The sequence below is a fragment of the Macrobrachium nipponense genome, chromosome 5, assembly GCF_015104395.2.
Source record: "Macrobrachium nipponense isolate FS-2020 chromosome 5, ASM1510439v2, whole genome shotgun sequence".
Lineage (NCBI taxonomy): Eukaryota > Metazoa > Arthropoda > Malacostraca > Decapoda > Palaemonidae > Macrobrachium > Macrobrachium nipponense.
The window spans coordinates 58,324,058-58,344,699 of NC_061107.1; the positions used below are offsets into that span (position 1 = coordinate 58,324,058).

General features: G+C 45.2%; 2 protein-coding genes across 4 annotated transcripts in view; one reads left to right on the top strand and one right to left on the bottom strand.

Moving 5' to 3' along the window:
- The window catches only part of LOC135215356 (uncharacterized), a gene marked incomplete at its 5' end in the record, with an annotated part of 62,969 nt that overhangs the window by 29,397 nt on the left and 12,930 nt on the right, over window positions 1-20,642 (bottom strand). For 2 of the 3 annotated variants that reach the window (XM_064249916.1, XM_064249917.1), the window contains 3 exon segments: window positions 9,380-9,579; window positions 16,294-16,383; window positions 16,838-16,921. In XM_064249916.1, coding sequence (XP_064105986.1) covers window positions 9,380-9,579; window positions 16,294-16,383; window positions 16,838-16,921 — 374 coding nt within the window. 3 annotated transcript variants of the gene reach the window in all.
- The window catches only part of LOC135215358 (protein D2-like), a 340,036-nt gene that overhangs the window by 27,794 nt on the left and 291,600 nt on the right, over window positions 1-20,642 (top strand). The window lies entirely within an intron of this gene.

The following is a 20,642-nucleotide window of genomic DNA, read 5'->3' on the forward strand; positions in this document are numbered from 1 at the left end:
GGTGGAATCTGAGTCAATGAACAGACTGGTGTTCGTCCAACCTGGTTCCCTCCCTGGTCGTAAGAGCAGAGGGAGGGATCCTAGCCTCTGCCCAATGATCGGGGTATGTACCGCAGGATCAATGGTCAGACCTCTGGACCTAAGTAATAAGAGGGAGGCCAGCGTACCTCTTAAAACTAGCAAGCAAGAACTTGTTCCTATTGCAATAGGCAATATAAAGTCATGGGTTTGTCTCTTGTTGGCTTCCACTTCTCCCCCCTTATTGGGGAAAGTGGTGGATAATCGCTCCTATCCCTAATGAAAAGGGTAGGGTGGAGCTCAGTTGAGTAGCTTACCTGCATCAGTCTCCTGTTCCAGAGTAGTGACGACCGCGTCCCTCTGCCCACAGGTATAGGGGGAGAAAAAGATGGTGAAGAGAAGCCAGTCACACTCTCATTCACTCATCCATTCATGCAGTCACACAAGGATGCGATGCTGTTCTGTCCGTTCGGGTGCTGGGTAAGCTACACAACTTTTTGAGCAGCCACCATAGGTCCCAAGGAAAAAGTGTCCAAGGACCTGTGGGCTATATCCCGAAGGTAGGTGGTGGTGAAGGTGGTCTGGTTTGTTCAGACCCCCGCCTTCAGGGCCTGCGCCACGGAGAAGTTCTTGCGGAATGCAAGGGAAGGACCAATGCCTCTGACTTCGTGGGCTCTCGGATGAAGGGTACGGATGTCGTAGCTACCATCAACTTCGTACTCCCTCCTGATCACCTCACGCAGCCAGATACCTCTTTCTTGGTCACCCCGGTGCTAACGAAGAGGTGTCGACACTCAGGCCTGAGGTGCCGAGTTCTCTTCAGATAGTGCCGTAGCGCCCTCACAGGACAAAGTAGCATCTCATCCACATCGTTGTCAGTGAAGTCCAGTAGGGAGGGGATCGTTAATGACTCGAACCGGTTGTCAGGGACCGAAGGATTCTGAGTCTTCGCTACGAAGTTCAGGACGAAATCGAGCGTCATAGATCCCCATCCCCTGGTATGCTTGACATTGAAGGATAAGCCATGAAGTTCCCTTACTCTCTTCGCCGATGCCAGGGCCAGCAAGAAGAGGGTCTTGAGGGTCAGATCCCTGTCCGACGACTCTCGGAGTGGCTAGAAGGGACTTCGAGTCAGACTCCTAAGGACGAGAGTCACATCCCACCCCAGGGGGCCTGAGTTCCATGGGTGGGCAAAACCTCTCGAAGCTCCTCATTAGCAGGGAGATCTCGAACGAGTTCAAGATATCCACTCCCCTCAGTTTCAGGACTAGGGCCAGGGCGGCCCTGTATCCTTTGACTGTGGGGATGGAGAGGAGCTTCTCTTGGCGAAGGAAAACGAGGAAATCCGCTACCTGCTGAAGAGTGGCTCTAAGAGGAGATAGACCCCGTCTATGACACCAACCACAGAAGACGGCCCACTTTCCCTGGTACACAGCTGCAGAGGACTGTCTGATGTACCCAGCCATCTCTGTTGCTGCTCGGCAAGAAAAGCCCCTCGCTCGCAAGAGATGGTGGATAACAGCCAGCCGTGAAGATGAAGGGACTGGATTGACTGGTGGTACTGTTCCACGTGTGGCTGGACGAGAAGGTTGTGCCAAGGGGGAATCTCTCTCGGTGCTCCGGCAAGAAGAGCCAGCAGGTCCAGATACCAAATGGCCTGAGGCCATTTGGGAGCCACCAGGATCATCCGGAGATTCGGGGTGACCAGCACTCGGCTGATCACCTTGCGAATCAGACAGAACGGGGGAAAGGCGTAAACGAAGAGGTTGTCCCACGGGTGTTGAAGAGCGTCCTCTGCAGCTGCCCATGAGTCCGGCACAGCCGAGTAGAAAACCTGAAGTTTCCTGTTGTGCCGGGTGGCGAACAGATCTACAACTGGACACCCCCACAGGTTGAAGAGCCTTTCTGCCACGTCTGGGTGTAGGGACCATTCGGTCCCTATCACCTGATCCCGACGGCTGAGCTTGTCTGCTGCTACATTCCTCTTGCCTGGAATGTAGCAGGCTGACAGCTCTACCGAGTGAGCCACGGCCCACTCATGCACCTGCAACGTCAACTGGTGCAATGGGAGGGATACTAGGCCCCCGTTTGTTGACGTATGCCACTACTGTGGTGTTGTCGCACATCAACACCACCGAGTGTCCCATCAGACGGTCCTGGAACTCTTGGAGAGCGAGGAACGCTGCCTTGAGCTCCAGGACATTGATGTGAAGGTGCTTGTCGTGATGATCCCACACTCCTGCAGCCAGCAACTCTTCCAGGTGTGCGCCCCATCCCTCGGTTGATGCGTCTGAAAATAGCAACATCTCCAGGGGAGGGGGGGGGGGAGTGCGGAGAGGCACTCCTCTTACAAGGTTCCTGTCGTCCAGCCACCAGGCTAGGTCCTGCCTCACCTCCTCCGTGAGGGACACGGGGAAGTACGGCAGGTCTCTTGCCTGTGACCAACTCTCCTTTAGTCTCCACTGGAGAGACCGCAGGTGAAGACGCCCGTGAGGGACTAACTTCTCGAGTGATGACAGGTGGCCGATCACGACTTGCCACTGGTGAGCTGGCTGTTCCTGCCGAGACAGGAACTGGTAGGCTGCCTCCCTGAATCTGCTGATCCGTGAGTCTGCGGGGAAGATTCGTCCTGCTACTGTATCGATCAGCATACCCAGGTACTTCATCCTCTGCTTGGGCTCGAGATCTGACTTCTCGAAGTTCCACCACGATCCCAAGATTGCGGCAGAACTCGAGGAGTCGATCCCTGTCCCGTAGCAACTGCGAGAGGGAGCTTGCCAGGACTAACCAGTCATCGAGATACCTCAAAAGACATATCCCTGACGAGTGGGCCCAAGCAAACACCAGAGTGAACACTCACATGTGAACACCTGTGTGGCGGTTGAGAGACCGAAGCAAAGTGCCCTGAATTGGTACACCGCCCCGTCGAGGATGAAGCGGAGGTACTTCCTGGAGGATTGATGAATGGGTATCTGGAAATATGCATCCTTCAAGTCCACCGAAAGCATGAAGTCGTTCTCCCTGATGGAGTCGAGCACGGAGCGTGCCGTCTCCATCGTGAACCGAGACTGGCGAACGAATCGGTTCAGGGAAGAGAGATCTATCACTGGGTGCCAGCCCCCCAAAAGACTTCTCCATCAGGAAAAGACAGCTGTAGAAGCCCGGTGACCGATCCCTGATGATCTCCACAGCTCCTTTGCTCAGCATGGCTTGGACTTCCTGCCGAAGTGCTACGTCCTTGGATGCTCCGGGTACGTAGGTCTGAAGGTGGACCGGGCTGGAGGTGAGGGGTGGCCGAGACTCGTAGGGTAGTAGATACCCCTCCCAAAGGATGTCTACTATCCAGGTCTCCGCTCCATAGCGCTGCCATGTTGCCCAATGGCTAGCCAGGCACCCCCCACTTCCGGCAGCAGGTGAGGGGGAACGCCGTCCCTAGCGATTCCCACCTCTCTTCGGCTGCTTCTTCCCAGCTCCCCCTCGTGAGAAAGAGGGCTAAGAGGAGGGCTGGTTACGGTCGCTCCTAGAAAAAGTCAAAGGCAGAGTCTTTCCCCTGGGCTTCGACGATGCGATCGTCTTGGCCGCAGAGGAAGCGCTAACCAAGCTCTTGGGCTTGGCCGCAGTACCTCGAGGCTGCCCAGACACCTTCGAGACTGCCTGGTGTACTAGACGGTCACTGTCATCAGTGCACCGTCACTCCACCGCAGCGTCCACCATCTCTACAGGAAAGAGAGAGGAGGAACTCCGCACCGGTCCGTCGCAAAGACCCAGAGCCGCCTCACGCCCAGCCGCCACGGTCACTCGGGTGAGGACTGCCTCCCTACACCGAAGAACCAGGTTGGCCCACAGGTTTGTCGTCTGGTGGGCTAGGTAGGAGATGGCTCTACCTCCAGACTGGCACAGTCTCCTGAAAGCCGGGTCACCTTCAGGAGTGATATTTCCCGAAGTGGCCGCGACCTTAGGCACCGTGAGGGTCCACAGGTCTAACCAGGAGACTGCTTGGAATGCCACCATGGCGGTTGATTCCAAGGCGAGTGCCTCTTGCTGTGAGAACCATAAGTTCTCCGACAGGAGTTGCTGCAGAGACACCCCCGGAGTTAGCCTAGCTAGCTCCGGGTTAACCTGTTTGGGGCGGCAGTGTCTTCTGATGGCACGTAGAATCTCCTCTGTTGCAGTAGAGGCGGGGGAAGTAGCCTGGAAGACCTGCCAGACCGTAGCAAACCCTCCTGTCCGGAGACGAGCGAGTCCACCTGGCCTAGCACCAAGTCAGCCAGAGCTGATTGCGGTAGACCCACCATCGTCTTGGGTTCCTTCTTAGGACCCCAGAACGACTAGAGCCTGGAGGTAGGTTCAGAAGGTGGGAGCGGCGATCCTTTCCCGAGGTCGTTGTGCTGACAAATCAGCGCAATAACCTCTGCAAACGACCTCTGGATCTCGGGAGTGACTGCGTCTTGTGGAGTAGGACCGTCAAGTCCCTCCAACAAGAGTACCTCCCAAGACCCTCCTCCTTCCAAAGGAGGAACTGCGACAGACCCCTCCCGGTCTCCTCCTGCCACTTGCGCGTAAGACCTGGTCAGCCATAAGACCGTGCCAGGCTCGTAGGGCGTCATGGTGGGACCGTGAAGAGCGCGCTCCTCACGGTCACTCCGGATCACCTCACTCTTCCCAGCGTAGCCCGAGGAAGTTGAAGAGATCGGAGAGGAAGACCTGACGCTCCCCCCCCCCCTCTCACTGGCAGAACCGGTGTGCTTGGGGGGCTGCAGGCGATCGCCACGAGCTGCAGGCCTGGTCGCGCGGCTCTCCGGAGGAGAGCGGCTGGACCGAGAACAACGGCTCCAGTCCCGAGCGTCAGAGGAGCTGCTGCTGGTCCCCCTACCTGCTCTGTCCCGGTGGGAGCGGCAGTCAGGGGACCGGCAGAGTCCGCTGTCGTGGTGGGAGCAGGGCCTGTCCTCACGGCGCGTCGAGCCGCTCGGCAGGTTCCGGCGACCGAGGGGACCTCTTCCTTGTCTCAGCCCGCGGCCGGTCTGGGACCATCGCGCCAACCCTGGGAACCCACGTATCACTACGAGAGCGATCACTGGCCTGGCTGGAGTCACCTGAGCGACTCTCACCTGTCTTCTGCTCCGTGCCTCAGTCCTGGCGCCGAGCGAACTCGGAAGCCTGGACTTTGGCTGCATGGTCACCCGCGGGTGACCGTACACTCGGTACCTCTCGTGAACGAGAGGCCGAGCCGGAACCTGATGCAGCGGCAGAGCCCCTAGCACCAGGTGAGGAGGTACCGGTGTTAGCCGGTACCCCTCTGGTCCCCGTCTTCTTCTTCCTTGCGGAAGGAGAGACGGGCCCCGCCCCTGAAGGAGCGGAAGACCCCCTGTCCCACCGGAGTGAGACAGACCCTTAGAAGTTCCCGAAGGAGACTTCTTGGGGGGGGGGGGGGAGGAGACAGCCTTCTTCTTCCTCGGCTGTGAAGCCTTGGAAGCCGAAGGGGAAGAGGCGGCAGCAGATGACAACGACACCTTCCTCCTCTTCCTCTTCTTCGTCAGCTTCCTCAGGACAGTCGTCAGGTCCTCCATCTAAGACAGAGCCGGGGCAATTGCCGAAGCAACACGGCCCGGCTGCACCTGTCCGGAAGGACCTACGACTGGAGCAGCAACACCACGGGCAGGAACAATGTTGGCAGGGGCTGGTCCAGGTACGGCAGGTGCAGCAGGAGGCGGGGCAGCAGGCAGCGACCTCCTTGGTACTGGTGGCAAATCCAGGGGCTGAGGTGAAAGCAGCGAACCCGGGCGGCGGTGTTACGACCCTCCTCGGGACGCTAGGAAACGGCGCCTGCACTGCAGCTGAAGGGGTCACCGTTGTAATATGCTGTGTATAAACCAGGTGAGGAGGGGCGGCATACCCTGGGGTCGATACGGTGGTGGTGGTTACCGGACCATGTGTTACCAGAGCAGAGCCACTTGCCAGGTGATGCAACAGCCCCCGAACACTCTGTGTCTCCTGGAGACCCAACAAGCACCACACCTGGCCGAGGTCGTCACCCACGGCAGTTGCACCTGAGGAGGCAAAAGTTGGGTTAGTAGGAGGGGTTCCCCCTCGTCCGGAGGATGGGGGGGGACAAGTCCCACCCCGAGCGAACGGAAGACCCAGAGTACAATTGGATGTCGGGGTACCTCGCCTCCTCCTCCACCCTCGACGGATTGGGCGAAGAGAAGGAGTGAGAAACAACCCCCCTCCCCGAAGGGGAAGGAGCCATACACGGAAGCTGAGATGGAGGAAAGACGACGACGTGTCCATGACTAAGGGAGTAGCCGGAGAACTTTCCGATGACTCCCTGGCAGGCTTACATCGCTTCCTCCTCCCCTCAAAGCGCGGCCACTGCTCCTCCTACCACAAAACACAAATATCACACGGCGCGAGAGCATTCGTGCCCCCGACACCGAGCACACAATTTATGAGGATCAACCACCAAAAAGGAGCAGAAGGCCCCACACTTATGGCCCTCCACACCAGGGCAAGTCCTGCGGCTGATGGGGGGGGGCGTGGGGAACTCTCCAGCTCACGAGAATCCATAGTAATGGTAATAAAATGCAAAAGCACAAGTACTTACAGTATTTTACACAATCACACAATAATAGCAAACCAAGATTGAAGAAACAAAGCATATGACAAAAGGCGGGCAGAGAGATGTGGAGAACAAGTCTGTCACCCAGCGCAGCCGAAAGCAAAGTGAATCTTCACCTCCCAGTCACGCGGTGCGCTGACTGTCGGACAAGCAGTTAACTACCGAACTCCCTTGTTCGAAGCTTACAACCGGTTCCAGCTGCCGCAAGTTACATTCCTATTGTTAAAGGACCGATGGTTTGTATTGCGTATCGGAACAAAAAACTAAAAGGATCCCACCGGGAAAAAAGATTAACGATCAGTCAGCTGGAGCTCACAAACACACGTCTCACAAACACGTCTTCCTCGGAAGACGGCCGAAAGTAAAGTGGAGTGTTTACATCCGGGCAGGCTGGACTGCCCCATGGGAATTACTGCCTAACCACCTTGTTCAAGATTCAACGGCCGTAATTCCAGCTACGCCAAAAGTATACAGGCAGTCCCCGGGTTACGACGGTGGTTCCGTTCTTGAGACGCGTTGTAACCTGAAAATCGTCGTAAGCCGGAACATCACCAAAAATCCTAAGAAAACCTTACTTTTAATGCTTTGGGTGCATTCAAAACTATGTAAACTGCATTCTTATTGCATTTTGCATCATAAAAACCTTCAAATATTGATTATTTTGCATTTTTGGTGTCATATTTCTTCTGCCAGATGACTGTTGTAGGCATCGCAACCCTGGAAATAATTTCTGATGAATATAACTGAAAAGCGCCTTAACCTCGGAACGTCGTAAGTCGAACCCGTCATAACCCGGGGACTGCCTGTATTCCTAATGTTAAAGGACCGAAGGGTTTGTATGACGTATCGGAACAATGTAGAATTTATGTTTATTCCTTGCAGGAGCTGACCTTTGTAGTGTAAAAGACTGGAGAATGTAATTAACAATTTCTATATTAGCATCAATTCTAAAACCATAAGGCCGGGGTTGTGCCAATGCTGCCTTGTATGCCATGATTGTTGAAATAGCAAGGCACTTGACCTCAAAAGATAATGAAATGTAAGACTGTTTTAAGGGAACCGTCCGCTATGGCGGATGACATGTCAACTTGAAAAAATAAAAAAGTTATTATTTGTATTGATGCAGAAACATGCCATGCATGCTTTCCAGAAGTTTCAGCCAATTATTTTTACAAATAATGAAGATATAGCGTTTTTAAAAGATGATGTCATCGTAACTGCGTCGTCTGTATGACTGAGTTTGACAGGATCGTTTTAGCGTGTTTATTTTTGCATATATACAGCAATTTTTTCAGATTTTTTCGAAATTCTCATACATCTGGTAGCAATGAAACGTAGTGTGAGAGGCCAGCTGCTCAGAGCGGTCATTTATAGGCGAGACTCAGTCTCAGAGAATGACTCAGTTATGCCACAGACGTCAAAGTACTTGTATGCACTTACGCACTTGCGTTTGGTTACTAGCTATTTACGTTGTTTTTATAACTTCTTAGTGAACTTATAGCAATGCCGAAGTTACCTAAGATCAAGAAGGCTACTCAGCAACTATGGCTAGCAAAATCAGCGAAGGCCAGGAGTGTGCTGAAAGAAAAACATGAAAATTCATTGTTATCAGCTCCCCTCATTGTCTCATGACACGCCGTCAACATCATTGTCTCGTGTCACGCTTAGGGTATAATACCACTTTTAGGGGGGGAGGACCAGGATCCTTGATGTAGAACTCAACAATAAAAGTACAATTAACGTAAGCAATAATTTACCTTAGAAATGTGTGCTAAAGGGACATTTCACGAAGCGACACGGGCTGAGCCCAGAAAAGTAATTATAATGATGTTGTTTTGACTTTTATAAGAAAAAAGCAAATCTTTGGGAGCTCATAACTCAAAAACATACTTATTCGCATGTTGGTAGCCATTACTCGGTTATTTATTATCCAATTTTTGAGAGAAAGATATCATTGGAAATAGGAATAAAAATCCCATAATTCCTTGTAAGCCAATTTTTTTTTCTTTCTTTCTTTTTTTACGATTTTTTTGAGTGTCTATAGACAAAGAAAATAAAAAAAAATTCATAAAAAAAAAAAAAAAATTCTGTTCACAGGATTATTCTGTATATAAAGTAGTTTTTATGGTATGATTTTCAATACAACTGATGTCATATTAGCGGAGAAATTGCTACCTAAATTTTTTTTTCAAATTATAATTTTTGCTTAATGAAACTAAAAGTTTTTGCTCAAATGACTTGAAATTTTTGTATGATGAAGGTATTATATATATCTAAAACATATATGGAAATTATGTATTTTGTATAAAAAAAAAAAAATACACAACATAGCGGACGGTCCCCTTAATGGATTTCAATTGGGCTCTCAGTGTGGTGAAATCTAACCATATACTATATTGTTTTATTTTTCCTGAATTATTTCCACCTTACCCCACTTCTAATTCATATTTGCCATTCTGTCAAACTGACAGCATCATTTTATGTCCTTTTACCGACTGATTACTACCTTCTTATGTGTTCCTAGACACCATGCACTACCTGTGATCTTAGTCGCAACCTCATTTTGCCAATTCCCAAAAATTTCTTTTGCTAAAAATATATTTCTTATATTTTTATTGTCTAGTACATGATCATTCTTGACTAACTTGCTGTACAAGGCTTTGCAGTGCATGTAACATAAGCCTATGCATTGTATATTCACAATATTTTTATTTCACTGAACTTCCACAGGAAAACATACTTTACCATGGAAAATCTTTCTTGACATTTAGCTGGGGATATCTTATAACTAAACTTGAGTCTTGATGCTACATCTTTCCAAACAGGGCTCCCAGCAACAAACAGACTTTCAAATTCTGATGTGTCATGGCAGAGTAGGCGCCATTCCTGGAGAACTTTCAGCATTATGGTATAGGTACTTTTTGTCCACTGAATACGCCCATACTCTGGATGAAAAGCAAACAAAAAAAATAGCATCACTGTACTTTGTTTTAAATGGTTGTTGTTCATATACAAAACAAACCTTCAGTCTTAACATTAGGATAATACTAGTGCCATGCTGGAAACCGGTAGAATTAATTAAAAAAACTTGTGAGATCCAGGGACTATTGGCATCTGTACCAGGTCGGGGTAAGGTTATAGCCTGGATTAACCTTGGATCAAGTTAAGATGGAATGCCCGTCGATAACTTGTCAGGAGGCTGCTACATTGGAAGCAACAGCTTCTTCTATCTCAGACTGCTTCTTAGTTAGACCTTTGGTCAACAGCAGTTGCAAAAATTGCATCCTCAGAAGCAACAAGAAAATTAGTGGATGAGACAATGTTTTTCAGATTGCTCCAATCAGGTTCCAAAGCGATTGCATACTTGACGAATTTGAGTGCCAATGTATGGGCTAATATCCTGTTGATGAGGAGAGATGCAGCATAGGCTAGATTAAGCTGCACTATTGACTTGGACTCCCTATTAGCAATGTGGAAGGGGATATCCTAGAGTTGCAATTGCTATTACCAAAGGGTATACTGGAAGCTGCTATAGATAGAAGAAGAATGGATACTAACAACAGATTAGTCCAGCAGGCAGTTAGGAAAACATCTGGAAGCCAAGCTAATTCTAATGAGGTAAGGCAACATCAGCAATTACCTCAAAAGAGACCAGTGAGACATAACATCTCTAATAGATCAACAAGACCCTCTTCCCCAAAAGAAGTTAGCTCATCGGCCCTTTCACAATAGACCCAACAGAGGAAGGGGTATTAGGGGCAGGATGGGCGCCTCTCATCACTCAGCCACACCAGTGGGGGGTTGCCTGGCAAACCATTGGAGGGTGTGGCAGGAATTTGGAGTGGAGCAGTGGGTGGTGGATGTTCTCAGAGTCAGATATTTGATGCCGTTCGACATGACCCCACCCCTGACAGAACAACCATTACCACACCTCTCCTATGCTCAGGAATCTCAGAAAGCTCTTATTCTGCAAGAGGAATTGAAGATGATGGAGAAGGGAGCTGTAGAACAAGTATCACTTCCATCAAAGGGCTTTTACAGCCATATTTTCCTTGTCCCCAAAGCCAACGGAGATTGGAGGACAGTGATAGAGTTCAACATTGAATCTGTTTATAAGGAAAACCAGATTCAAAATGGAGACCCCAAAGACAGTTCTAGCAGCAGTCAGGGACAAGGACTTTAATGCTGACAATAGACTTGAAGGACACATACTTTCAGATCCCAGTCCATCAGTCTTCCAGGAAATTTCCCCGCTTCAGTCTTGCAGAGAAAGTTTTCCAATTCAGAGTCCTGTGCTTTGGACTGACGACGTCTCCCCAAGTTTTTACAAGAGTATTCACTCTCGTGTCGACATGGGCGCATGCTTAGGGGATCAGGCTAATAACATACCTAGACGACTGGCTGGTGATAGCAAAGTCCACAGAAAAATTACTTCGGGACAGATACCCTTCTGCAGTTTTGTCACAGCCTTGGCATTGTGATAAATCAGGAGAAGTCAAAGTTGGATCCAAGTCAGAGGCTGGCGTACCTGGGTATGATTACAGACACAGTAAAAGCCAAAGTGTTCCCAGCAGACCAGATGGTAGAGAAATGCAAAGAAGTGGTGAATGCCTTTCTGGAAAAGCAAAGACAGCCAGCAAAACAGTGGCAAGTAGTCCTGGGAATTCTAAGTTCCTTGGAGAAGCTGGTAACACACGGGAAATTACATCTTCGATCATTGCAATGGAGGATGAAGGAGTTTTGGTTGCCAACAGTAGATCACCCATACGAGAAAATTCCCTTGTCTACAGAGGTGAGAAAAGACCTACTGTGGTGGGTGCAGGGCAACAATCTGACAGTGGGAGTTCCCCTTCAACAACCCTCTCCGGACCTCTTGCTGTTCTCTGATCATCACTCGAAGGTTGGGGTGCCCACATGGAGGAGCTGATGATTTCAGAAAAGTGGAATTGCAAGGACAAAGAACTCCATATAAACGTGTTGGAGTTAAAAGCAGCATTTCTGGCACTACAGGAATTCTGGGAAAGGGTGAAGGGGCAATCAGTGGCATTGATGTCAGACAACACCACAGTAGTAGCTTGCATAAACAAGCAAGGAGGCCTAGTATCTCAACAGTTACACCTGATGACAGTTCAACTTCATCACTGGGCTGTAGAGAATTTAGTAGACATCAGAGCCAGATATATCCCAGGAAAAAGAAACATATGACTCTGGTAGCCCTACTGTGGCCAAAGGCAGAATGGTTTCCGGACCTGTTGGAACTCCTAATAGATGAGCCAAGAGAGTTACCTCCATGGAACAACCTACTATGTCAGTCGGTGCAGCCCCTATCACTTCATGGATGGAGACTGTCAAGTATCTCCTGCGAGCGAGAGGCTTTTCTCAAAAAGCAGCAACACAGATGGCAGGAAATATCAGGTCATCGGCAGCTGTCTTCCAAGGAAAATGGTCCACGTACTGTGATTGGTGTCGTAGAGGGAACTTGTCTCCACTCAGAACCACTATTCAACAGTTAGCGGACTTTCTGATATATCCCTGGACAGAAAGACATATGTCTGTATCTGCCGTAAAGGGATACAGGGCTGCTCTAGCTTCGGTTCTGCGGATGGAAGGCGTGGACATTTCTTCTTCATGGGAGATTACGTTAATGAAGTTTTGAGCATTCCTGTTCCCCGAAGGAACTAAAAGCCCCAGATTGGGATTTGACCATGGTACTGAGTAGCCTTACAAAATCCCCATACGGGCCATTGAGACAGTCCACAGATAGAAGCTTGACCCTGAAGGAAGCCTTCCTATTGGCTTTAGCCTCAACCAAAGGGTGGGGGAGCTGCATGGTCTGTCATATGTGGTGAAGCATTCAAGAGGTCGGAAGTCTATGGTTTTCGAGTTTGTCCCAGAATTCGTTGCCAAAACTCAAAACCCATCAGTAGTGGATGGCAGATTTGACTCCTTTTCCATACCTTCTCTGGGAGAATTTGTGGACAATGATCCTGAAGAAATGCTGCTATGCCCTGTCAGAGCACTAATAGCGTATTTAACCCTTTAACGCCGAAGAGGTATAATAAAAATCGTCTCCCGTATGCCGAGGGGGTCTCAGAGTGAGCGTCGAAGCGGAAAATTTTTTTTAAAAAAAATCACAGCATGCTTAGTTTTCAAAATTAAGAGTTCATTTTTAGCTCCTTTTTTTTCATTGCCTGAAGTTTAGTATGCAACCATCAGAAATGAAAAAAATATTATCATATATAAATAATGCGATATATGATAGCATGAAAACAAAACTTCATAAATATTATATTCAAATCGCGCTGTGAGTAAAACGGTTAAAGCAAACGAGTTAATTTTTTTCGTTGTATTGTACACTAAATTGAAATCATTTTGGTATGTAAACATTGTAAAACAATCAATGCAACACAGAGAAAATATTATCATAAAATGATGCATGAATTCGTAACGCACAGACGTAAATTTTTTTTTTTTTTTTTTTTTAAATTCACCATAAATCTAAATATTGTTCTAGAGACTTCCAATTTGTTTCAAAATGAAGATAAATGATTGAATATTACTATACTGTAAGAGTATTAGCTTACAATTGCAGTTTTCGACCATTTCGGACGAGTTAAAGTTGACCGAATGTCGAATTTTTTATATATTTTTTTTTATATGCAAATATTTCAGAAATGAGAAAAGCTACAACCTTCAATTAATTTTTTTTTATTCTACATGAAATTGCGCACATTTTCATATATAACACTCTATGAAACGGAGCAAATATTACGAGAATGTGACGTACACATTTTGGAGATTTGCGGCAGAGAATCCGCACTCGGAGGGAAGGAAAGTTTATTTTTTAAATTCAGAATAAATCTAAATATTGTGCTAGAGACTTCAAATTTGTTTCAAAATGAAGATAAATGACTGAATATTACTAGACTGTAAGAGTTTTAGCTTACAATTGGGTTTTTCGACCATTTCGGTAGTGTCAAAGTTGACGGAACATGGTTTTTTTTTCTATTTATCGTGATTTATATGAAAATATTTCAAAAATGAGAAAAGCTACAACCTTCATTTATTTTTTTTTTGTATTCTACATGAAATTGCACACATTTTCATATATAAAACTTTATGTAAAGGCTAATTTAAAATGGTGCAAACATTACGACAATCGGAAAAAAAAATTTCTGATTTTTTCCGGAAGAGTTACCGCGCAGATGTAAGGAAAGTTTTTTTTTTTCATAAATTCACCATAAATCAAAATATTGTGCTAGACACTTCAAATTTGTTTTAAAATGAAGGTAAATGATTGAATATTACTAGAATATAAGAGTTTTAGCTTACAATTGCAATTTTCTAACATTTCGGTAGAGTCAAAGTTGACCGAAGGTTGCAATTTTGGCACTTATCGTTATTTATATGAAAATATTTCAAAACTGATAAAAGCTACAACCATGGGTTGTTTTTAGTTGTATTGTGCATGAAATTGCACACATTTCCATATATAAAACTTTATGTAACGGCTAATTTAAAATGGTGCAAACATTACGACAATGCACAAAAAAATCTAAGATTTTTTCGGAAGATTACCGTGCGGCTTGCAAGGAAAATTTTTTTTCTTCATAAATTCACCATAAATCTAAATATTATGCTAGAGACTTCCAATTTGTTGCAAAATGAAGGTAAATGATTGAATATTACTAGAATATAAGAGTTTTAGCTTACAACTGTGTTTTTCAACCATTTCTGTAGAGTCAAAGTTGACCGAAGGTTGAAATTTTGGCACTTGTCGTTTTTATATGAAAATATTTCAAAACTGATAAAAAGCTACAACTGTGTTTTTCAACCATTTCTGTAGAGTCAAAGTTGACCGAAGGTTGAAATTTTGGCACTTGTCGTTTTTATATGAAAATATTTCAAAACTGATAAAAGCTACAATCATGAGTATTTTTTTTTTTGTATTCTACATGAAATTCCACACATTTTCATATATAATACTCCATGTAACGGCTAATTTAAAATGGTGCAAAAATTATGTCTAAGTGACAAAATCATTTCTGAGATGTGTCACTGATAGTTTTTAGTGCGATAAGAAAGAAATTCGCGCTTGCACACTTGCGTAACGATTGTAAACAAAACAATGCCTTGATCCGTGAGCTCCCAGCATCCCCCAAGGTGCGTGATTCAAAAGTTTTTGCCTGGTAGGCCTATAAGTGTTTGTCCGCGAATTTTTAAAAAAACTTTTTTTATCGACGTACCATACGTCCAATCAGCACCCAACAGACAATTTATGTCGATGTTTAATACGTCCAATCAGCGTTAAAGGGTTAAGAAGAACGCGGCATCTCAGGTCGGGATGCCGAAGGCTTTTTGAAAGTAAAGGATGGAACAAGAAGGAAGTGTCCAGGAAAACAACATCGTTTTGGCTGAGAGAAACGATCAGAAATGCATACATGACAGGAGACAGAGGGTCAAATACCCTGGAGAGAGCTAGAGCTCATGTCATCAGGGGCTTGAGGGCTTCTTTGGCATTCAAGAAAAATATGTCTGTGGAGAGGATTTTGAAAGCTGGTATTTAGTGACGCCAAACAACTTTCACTTCCTTTTATTTAAAAGATGTTGCCCATAGATCCTTGGACACTTTTTCCTTGGGTTCAGTGATAGCTGCCCAACAAGTGGTGTAGCTCATCCGGTACCCCTGGCGGGTCAGTTAGTGTCTAGTCTAAGATGAAGGTATGAAAGCAGAATGAATGAGACAACTGGTCTTCCTTCTTTACTACTTTTCTATCTAATCCTTTACCTACGGGCAGTAAGAGGGAGAGTACCATCATGCGCTGGAATGGACTAGATGCAGGTGAGGGGGACAGCCATACTGTAAAGATAATCTAGAGCAGAGGATACTTTTCAGTAGCAACACGCTCCTCTCAATAATAGGAAGAGAGTGGGGTGATAATAGATCCCAGTACAGGGACAGGAGTGGTTTATGAGAAAGGATAGCTCTCCACCTTCTGCAATGCAATAAGCATGGCATTGTATGAAACACCCAGAGGGAAACCAATTGATTCTCATATATCTTTGGTTCAAAGGTTAATAGTCCATTGTCTTAGAATACATCTAATCAGAAATGGATAAAGGTGGCAAACTCCCAGTGAGTTATAGAGACTTACCTCCCACCAATAAGTAAGTCTATCCTAATGTTAAGACTGAAGGTTTGTTTCGTATATGAACAAATGACAAATTTTTAACCAATTTGTATTTTTCATAACTCACAAACCTGAGGTCCACCTCAAACCACCCCTCTAACAGTCTAAACTGGGTTGGAAGAGTAACTGATAGGTCACGGGACGCCGAGGGCATTCTGTAAACTACATTACCCCGTAACCTGGTACAGATGCCAATAGTCCCTGGATCTCACAATTTTTTTTTTTTTTTTTAATTCTACTGGTTTCCAGCTTGGCGCTAGTATTATCCTAATGTTAAGACCTCAGGTTTGTTAGTTATAAAAAATACAAATTGGTTAAAAATTTGTCATATTTGGCACAAACAATTTTAGTAAAATTTCTGAGGTGTAAATGTTATAAGATGAATACTACGGGATAAAATTCAGTCTTAACTCTGGATATGCATTATTTCTGTATGAAAAAATACTAGACAAAACATTCAATACCTACTTGGTTGACTGGTCTTTTTCACATCACATTCAATCTTGTCATCATGAAAAACCTTTAAAGCTGCATCAGGTGCGTCAGGTGCCATTCTTTCTAAAAGAAAAAAAAAAAATTACAAAATTTTTTTAGTAATAATACCTGGAATTTTTATATAATTTCACTGATGAATGGAACTTTAACATTTCTTTTGCACATGGCAATACACAAGCTACAATTATGGTTAAAAGTAATTATCACAGGTTATTCACTAGTGTGATTCTTGGCGTCATGAATTCTAAGGTGCCATAAAATATGATGGCTTTGGAAACGTGGAGAAATTGGACAGCTTTGCAATGATGTATTCAAAAACCTTGGTCATTTTCACCAATACATTTGCCAGTTAAAAAGCAACAATATCATTTTGAAGGTCGAATTTCAAGTGCCATGTTATAGCCTACTACTTTTTATTCATTGAATTCAGTGGTGGGGAAAATGTGTAAATTGTCTCAACTGGTGCTACTAAAGTGTTCAGTGAATGAACACTAAAACATGAAATTAAAACACTTACTACTTGGCAGGTGTAAACTTTCATCATCTTTCTCACATTTGCCATCAATTAGAACTTTCAAAGATGCATCTGAAAGACTTCTTTCTGAAAATAAAAATGGATATAAGAATAGAAAGTAATGCAGTCAAAGTAGTATATTATAAATTATTAACACATTACAGTAGATTTACCTTATAATGTTTGCAGAGATATTAGGAAATGGATTATAGTAAGAAAGACAGGATATTTAGGAGTTCAAGAATAAAACAAAGTGAAAGGGCCATGTCCTCAAGATTACCTCTGTGTGAACCACAAATAAGCTTTGAAAAATGGCAGGTTTTACAAACAGGTTCCCTCTGTTACCCCTGTGAGGAATATGCCTTTTTTACAATTGTGTCTGTAATGTTCACCTTCAACAACCACTATGGAATAGCATCAAGACTATTACAAGCCCAAATATAAATTCAAATTAACCAACTTACTAGTAATGAAATTATTACTTGAATACACTTATCCTTAATCTAGTCATAGTGATGAGTAAACAAGGAAATACACAAACTTGCCCCCCCAAAAAAAAACCTTATCCCTTGAGGTATAAATACAACTGATGTATTGATATTTCTCTGATCAAAACATTATTAAGATGCTGATGAGATCACCACAGCTCTCACTATTGTTTTCAAACATGAACTCCCATCCCAACAATTGTATGACAAGAATATATGGAGATCTGGAAAGTAAACTGGATTAAATATTTTATAAATGAGGTTAAATACTGTACAAGCATCTAAATGTGAAAATGGAGGAAAACCCCACATTCCAAGCAATAGTAAGGGAGGTTTAAGAGCAAGATGCTTTTTGGGTTTTTGCATTTTGTTTCATGTAGTGTACAGCACTGAACACTGATTAATACATATAGTATATAATGTACCGTAGCTGAAGCTGCATTCCTCAGTCTATATTTCATGAATCACTTATGAGGGCCCATAAAAATTTCAGGTATCGAGACGCATATTTGCTTTCTAAAGTATTCTACTTATGGGTGTATTACAGACCAATGTTCTAACAAGAATGGGATTCCTTCTACAAGTGACAACTGTGGAGTACCAATTCCTTACGAAGTTTCTAAAACTTCTCTCAATTTACAGATGATTGTAAACAGGCTATAACTAGATAGCCAACTTTTAATATTACTGTCCTTCCAAAAACTTGGTCAAATAAAATAACTTACATAGATATTTCCCATCTGGTTATGGAACCCAAACTGATAATGGCTCCTATCCACCAAACATCTGGAAAACTGAACTTCCCAAAGCTTTATTACCCATGATCTGTTGGGACATGTTCACCATGACACATGTGCATTTACACCTGTAACATATAGCACACACTTCTCACAACCTAATACATCAGTAAAAGTAATTTATTTTTCAGCTTTCTTTGCAAATTTATCTTTGTGTTGAGTGAGTGCAAAATATGGAATTCTGAGCCTTAAATAACCAAATACAAAATCTTAAACTAACAAGTGATTTCTCACAAAAAGTACTATATCTGCCAGCTTTTGAAAGAAATCCACTATTATTCCAATTTTATATATTGTAATCTAATTCACTAATTATATTCATGTAGTGTTCATCCAAATGCTGCTGCTACATCTGTGTTCATTCATTTATCTAGTCAATATTCAGCCCCAATTAACTGGTTACTTGTTTTTCCAATCTTCCCACGTAACAAGAAGAGAAAATGAAGAAGGATAGGCCAGCTCAAGTAAGACAAGGAAGTAGTTCTACTAAGTGACACCTTACTTGCAGTTCAAGTGCTTGGAGGTCCAGCAGACTAGTACAACATTCCACCAATTTTGGACACTGTTGATTAGTTTCCAGATAATCCAACTAGACCAAGATACAAAATCTGCCATTTTATCCCATACATTTTTTCCAATAACTCAGAATTTTGTTGCAAAAAGTTCCCATAAAAACCTTTTCTGGGCTCAGCCTGTGTCGCTCAGTGAAATGTCCCTTTGATACTCATTTCTAAGGTACAAATATTACTATACATACCAGAGAAAAAAGAGAAACTGTAGTGCCAGAGTATTCTGGCTCGCTCACCTTTTAATTAAAGGTGTCGGTATGGTATCTGGGGCGAGTGGAAGCCACTACCAGAGGTCCCTTGCCATTTAGTCTCTTCCTCCTTCAAAATCCCCCGCCTACAGAGGAGCCGGACTAAGGCCCCGCTACCCGCTACTACTACGATCAGCGTCTTTGTTTTCATTCCTTTCGATAGCATTGTCGGCGCCACACACGTTTTTTACTTTGTGCTGTGTTTTCGCCTTAGTAATATCCTTACTCTTTGCAAGATGGAACATCAAGCTTCTGCATCTAAGTTAAGTACTGCTATTAATGTTTAAGATCAGTTAATATTGATCTTCAGCGATTAGCCGAGTTATTTGAGTTTTTAGATGTTCGGTAGCGAGAGCGTCTTCATTTTATTTCCTAGTCCTTTCACGGGGAGTTTCCCGCTCCGACCGCATGCTTCGGATCTTAGCCTAGCCTAGTCAGAACACGATACCCTTGCGTTAGGAGTTCTTAGGCCCTCATGCCTTTACGTTAGGACCTCATCCCTTCGTATTCTTTTGTCCTCCAGCTCCCTAGTCGCCTGCCCCCAATCATTTCGGCACGGCATACTGACTAGCTGCTCTGAGTCACTTGGCTAACACACCCAAATCTTCGGATTTGCGATTAGCCTAACCGATCTAGGACAACCTCTTTCTCTTTCTTCTTATTTTGTTTATTTCACATCTTCCTGTGTTAGGACAGCTAATATTTATACTAATATTTATATTATATGTTGCTATTCTGCTCAGCTTCAAGTTGGCCAGTAGGCCTTCTTGCGGTCGGCTGGTCCTTCACACCGCGTGTCTGTTCACCCGGCTGAGAAGGTCTCCAGTTGATCGCGTACGAGCCACCCTGCTTCTGACCTCCCCCCCACCTACTCATTCACCCACTCCGGTGGTGTGACGACTCACTCACACTACCCAGGTAGCCCACCCGAGTCTACGTAGAGTGGGGAGGGGACACTGGGAGGGGGGGATACACTCGGTGCGCAGGCCTGCCGTACTCAGCCGCCCCACTATGGAGTTATGGGACACGTCCTGCCCACCTGAGCCATGGTTGGCCACCAGGCCCGGGAGAGTGGGATACCCCCGACCCTCAAGGTAGTGCATCCCCCTCTCTGTCTGTTATGCCTCCCCCTCCCTCCCCGCTCCGGCGGCCTCAGAGATCTGTCTAACATCAGACCTGACCTTGGGACTCGATGCATCCTCAGACATAAGGCTCCAGCCTTTCTGTGGGATACCTTTAATTTTGCATGTCTTTTTCATCTGTCATAGCATACATATATTAGATTTCATTACGGCGGAGTTGCTACTCCGCAAACGGAATTGCCACCCTGTTACCTCAGCTCCTTAATCCTGTTTCTATCTTTGTTTGTTACTTACTCCGGCGCCTGGGGACACCTTGAGTTCATTTAATCTATTAGATTCTACTCTGGTGCTGCCGGAGTTCTGTTGAAATCAGAGCCCCCTTGGCCCGCTCGTGACATCACTGCCAGGTATACAGGCCCCGGAGCTGGTAGTGACAGGGTGGCACTCATCGTATGTATGTATGTATGTATGTATGTATATATGTATATATATATACGTATATATGACACCTTGAGTTCATTTAATCTATTAGATTCTACTCCGGTGCTGCCGGAGTTCTGTTGAAATCAGAGCCCCCTTGGCCCGCTCGTGACATCACTGCCAGGTATACAGGCCCCGGAGCTG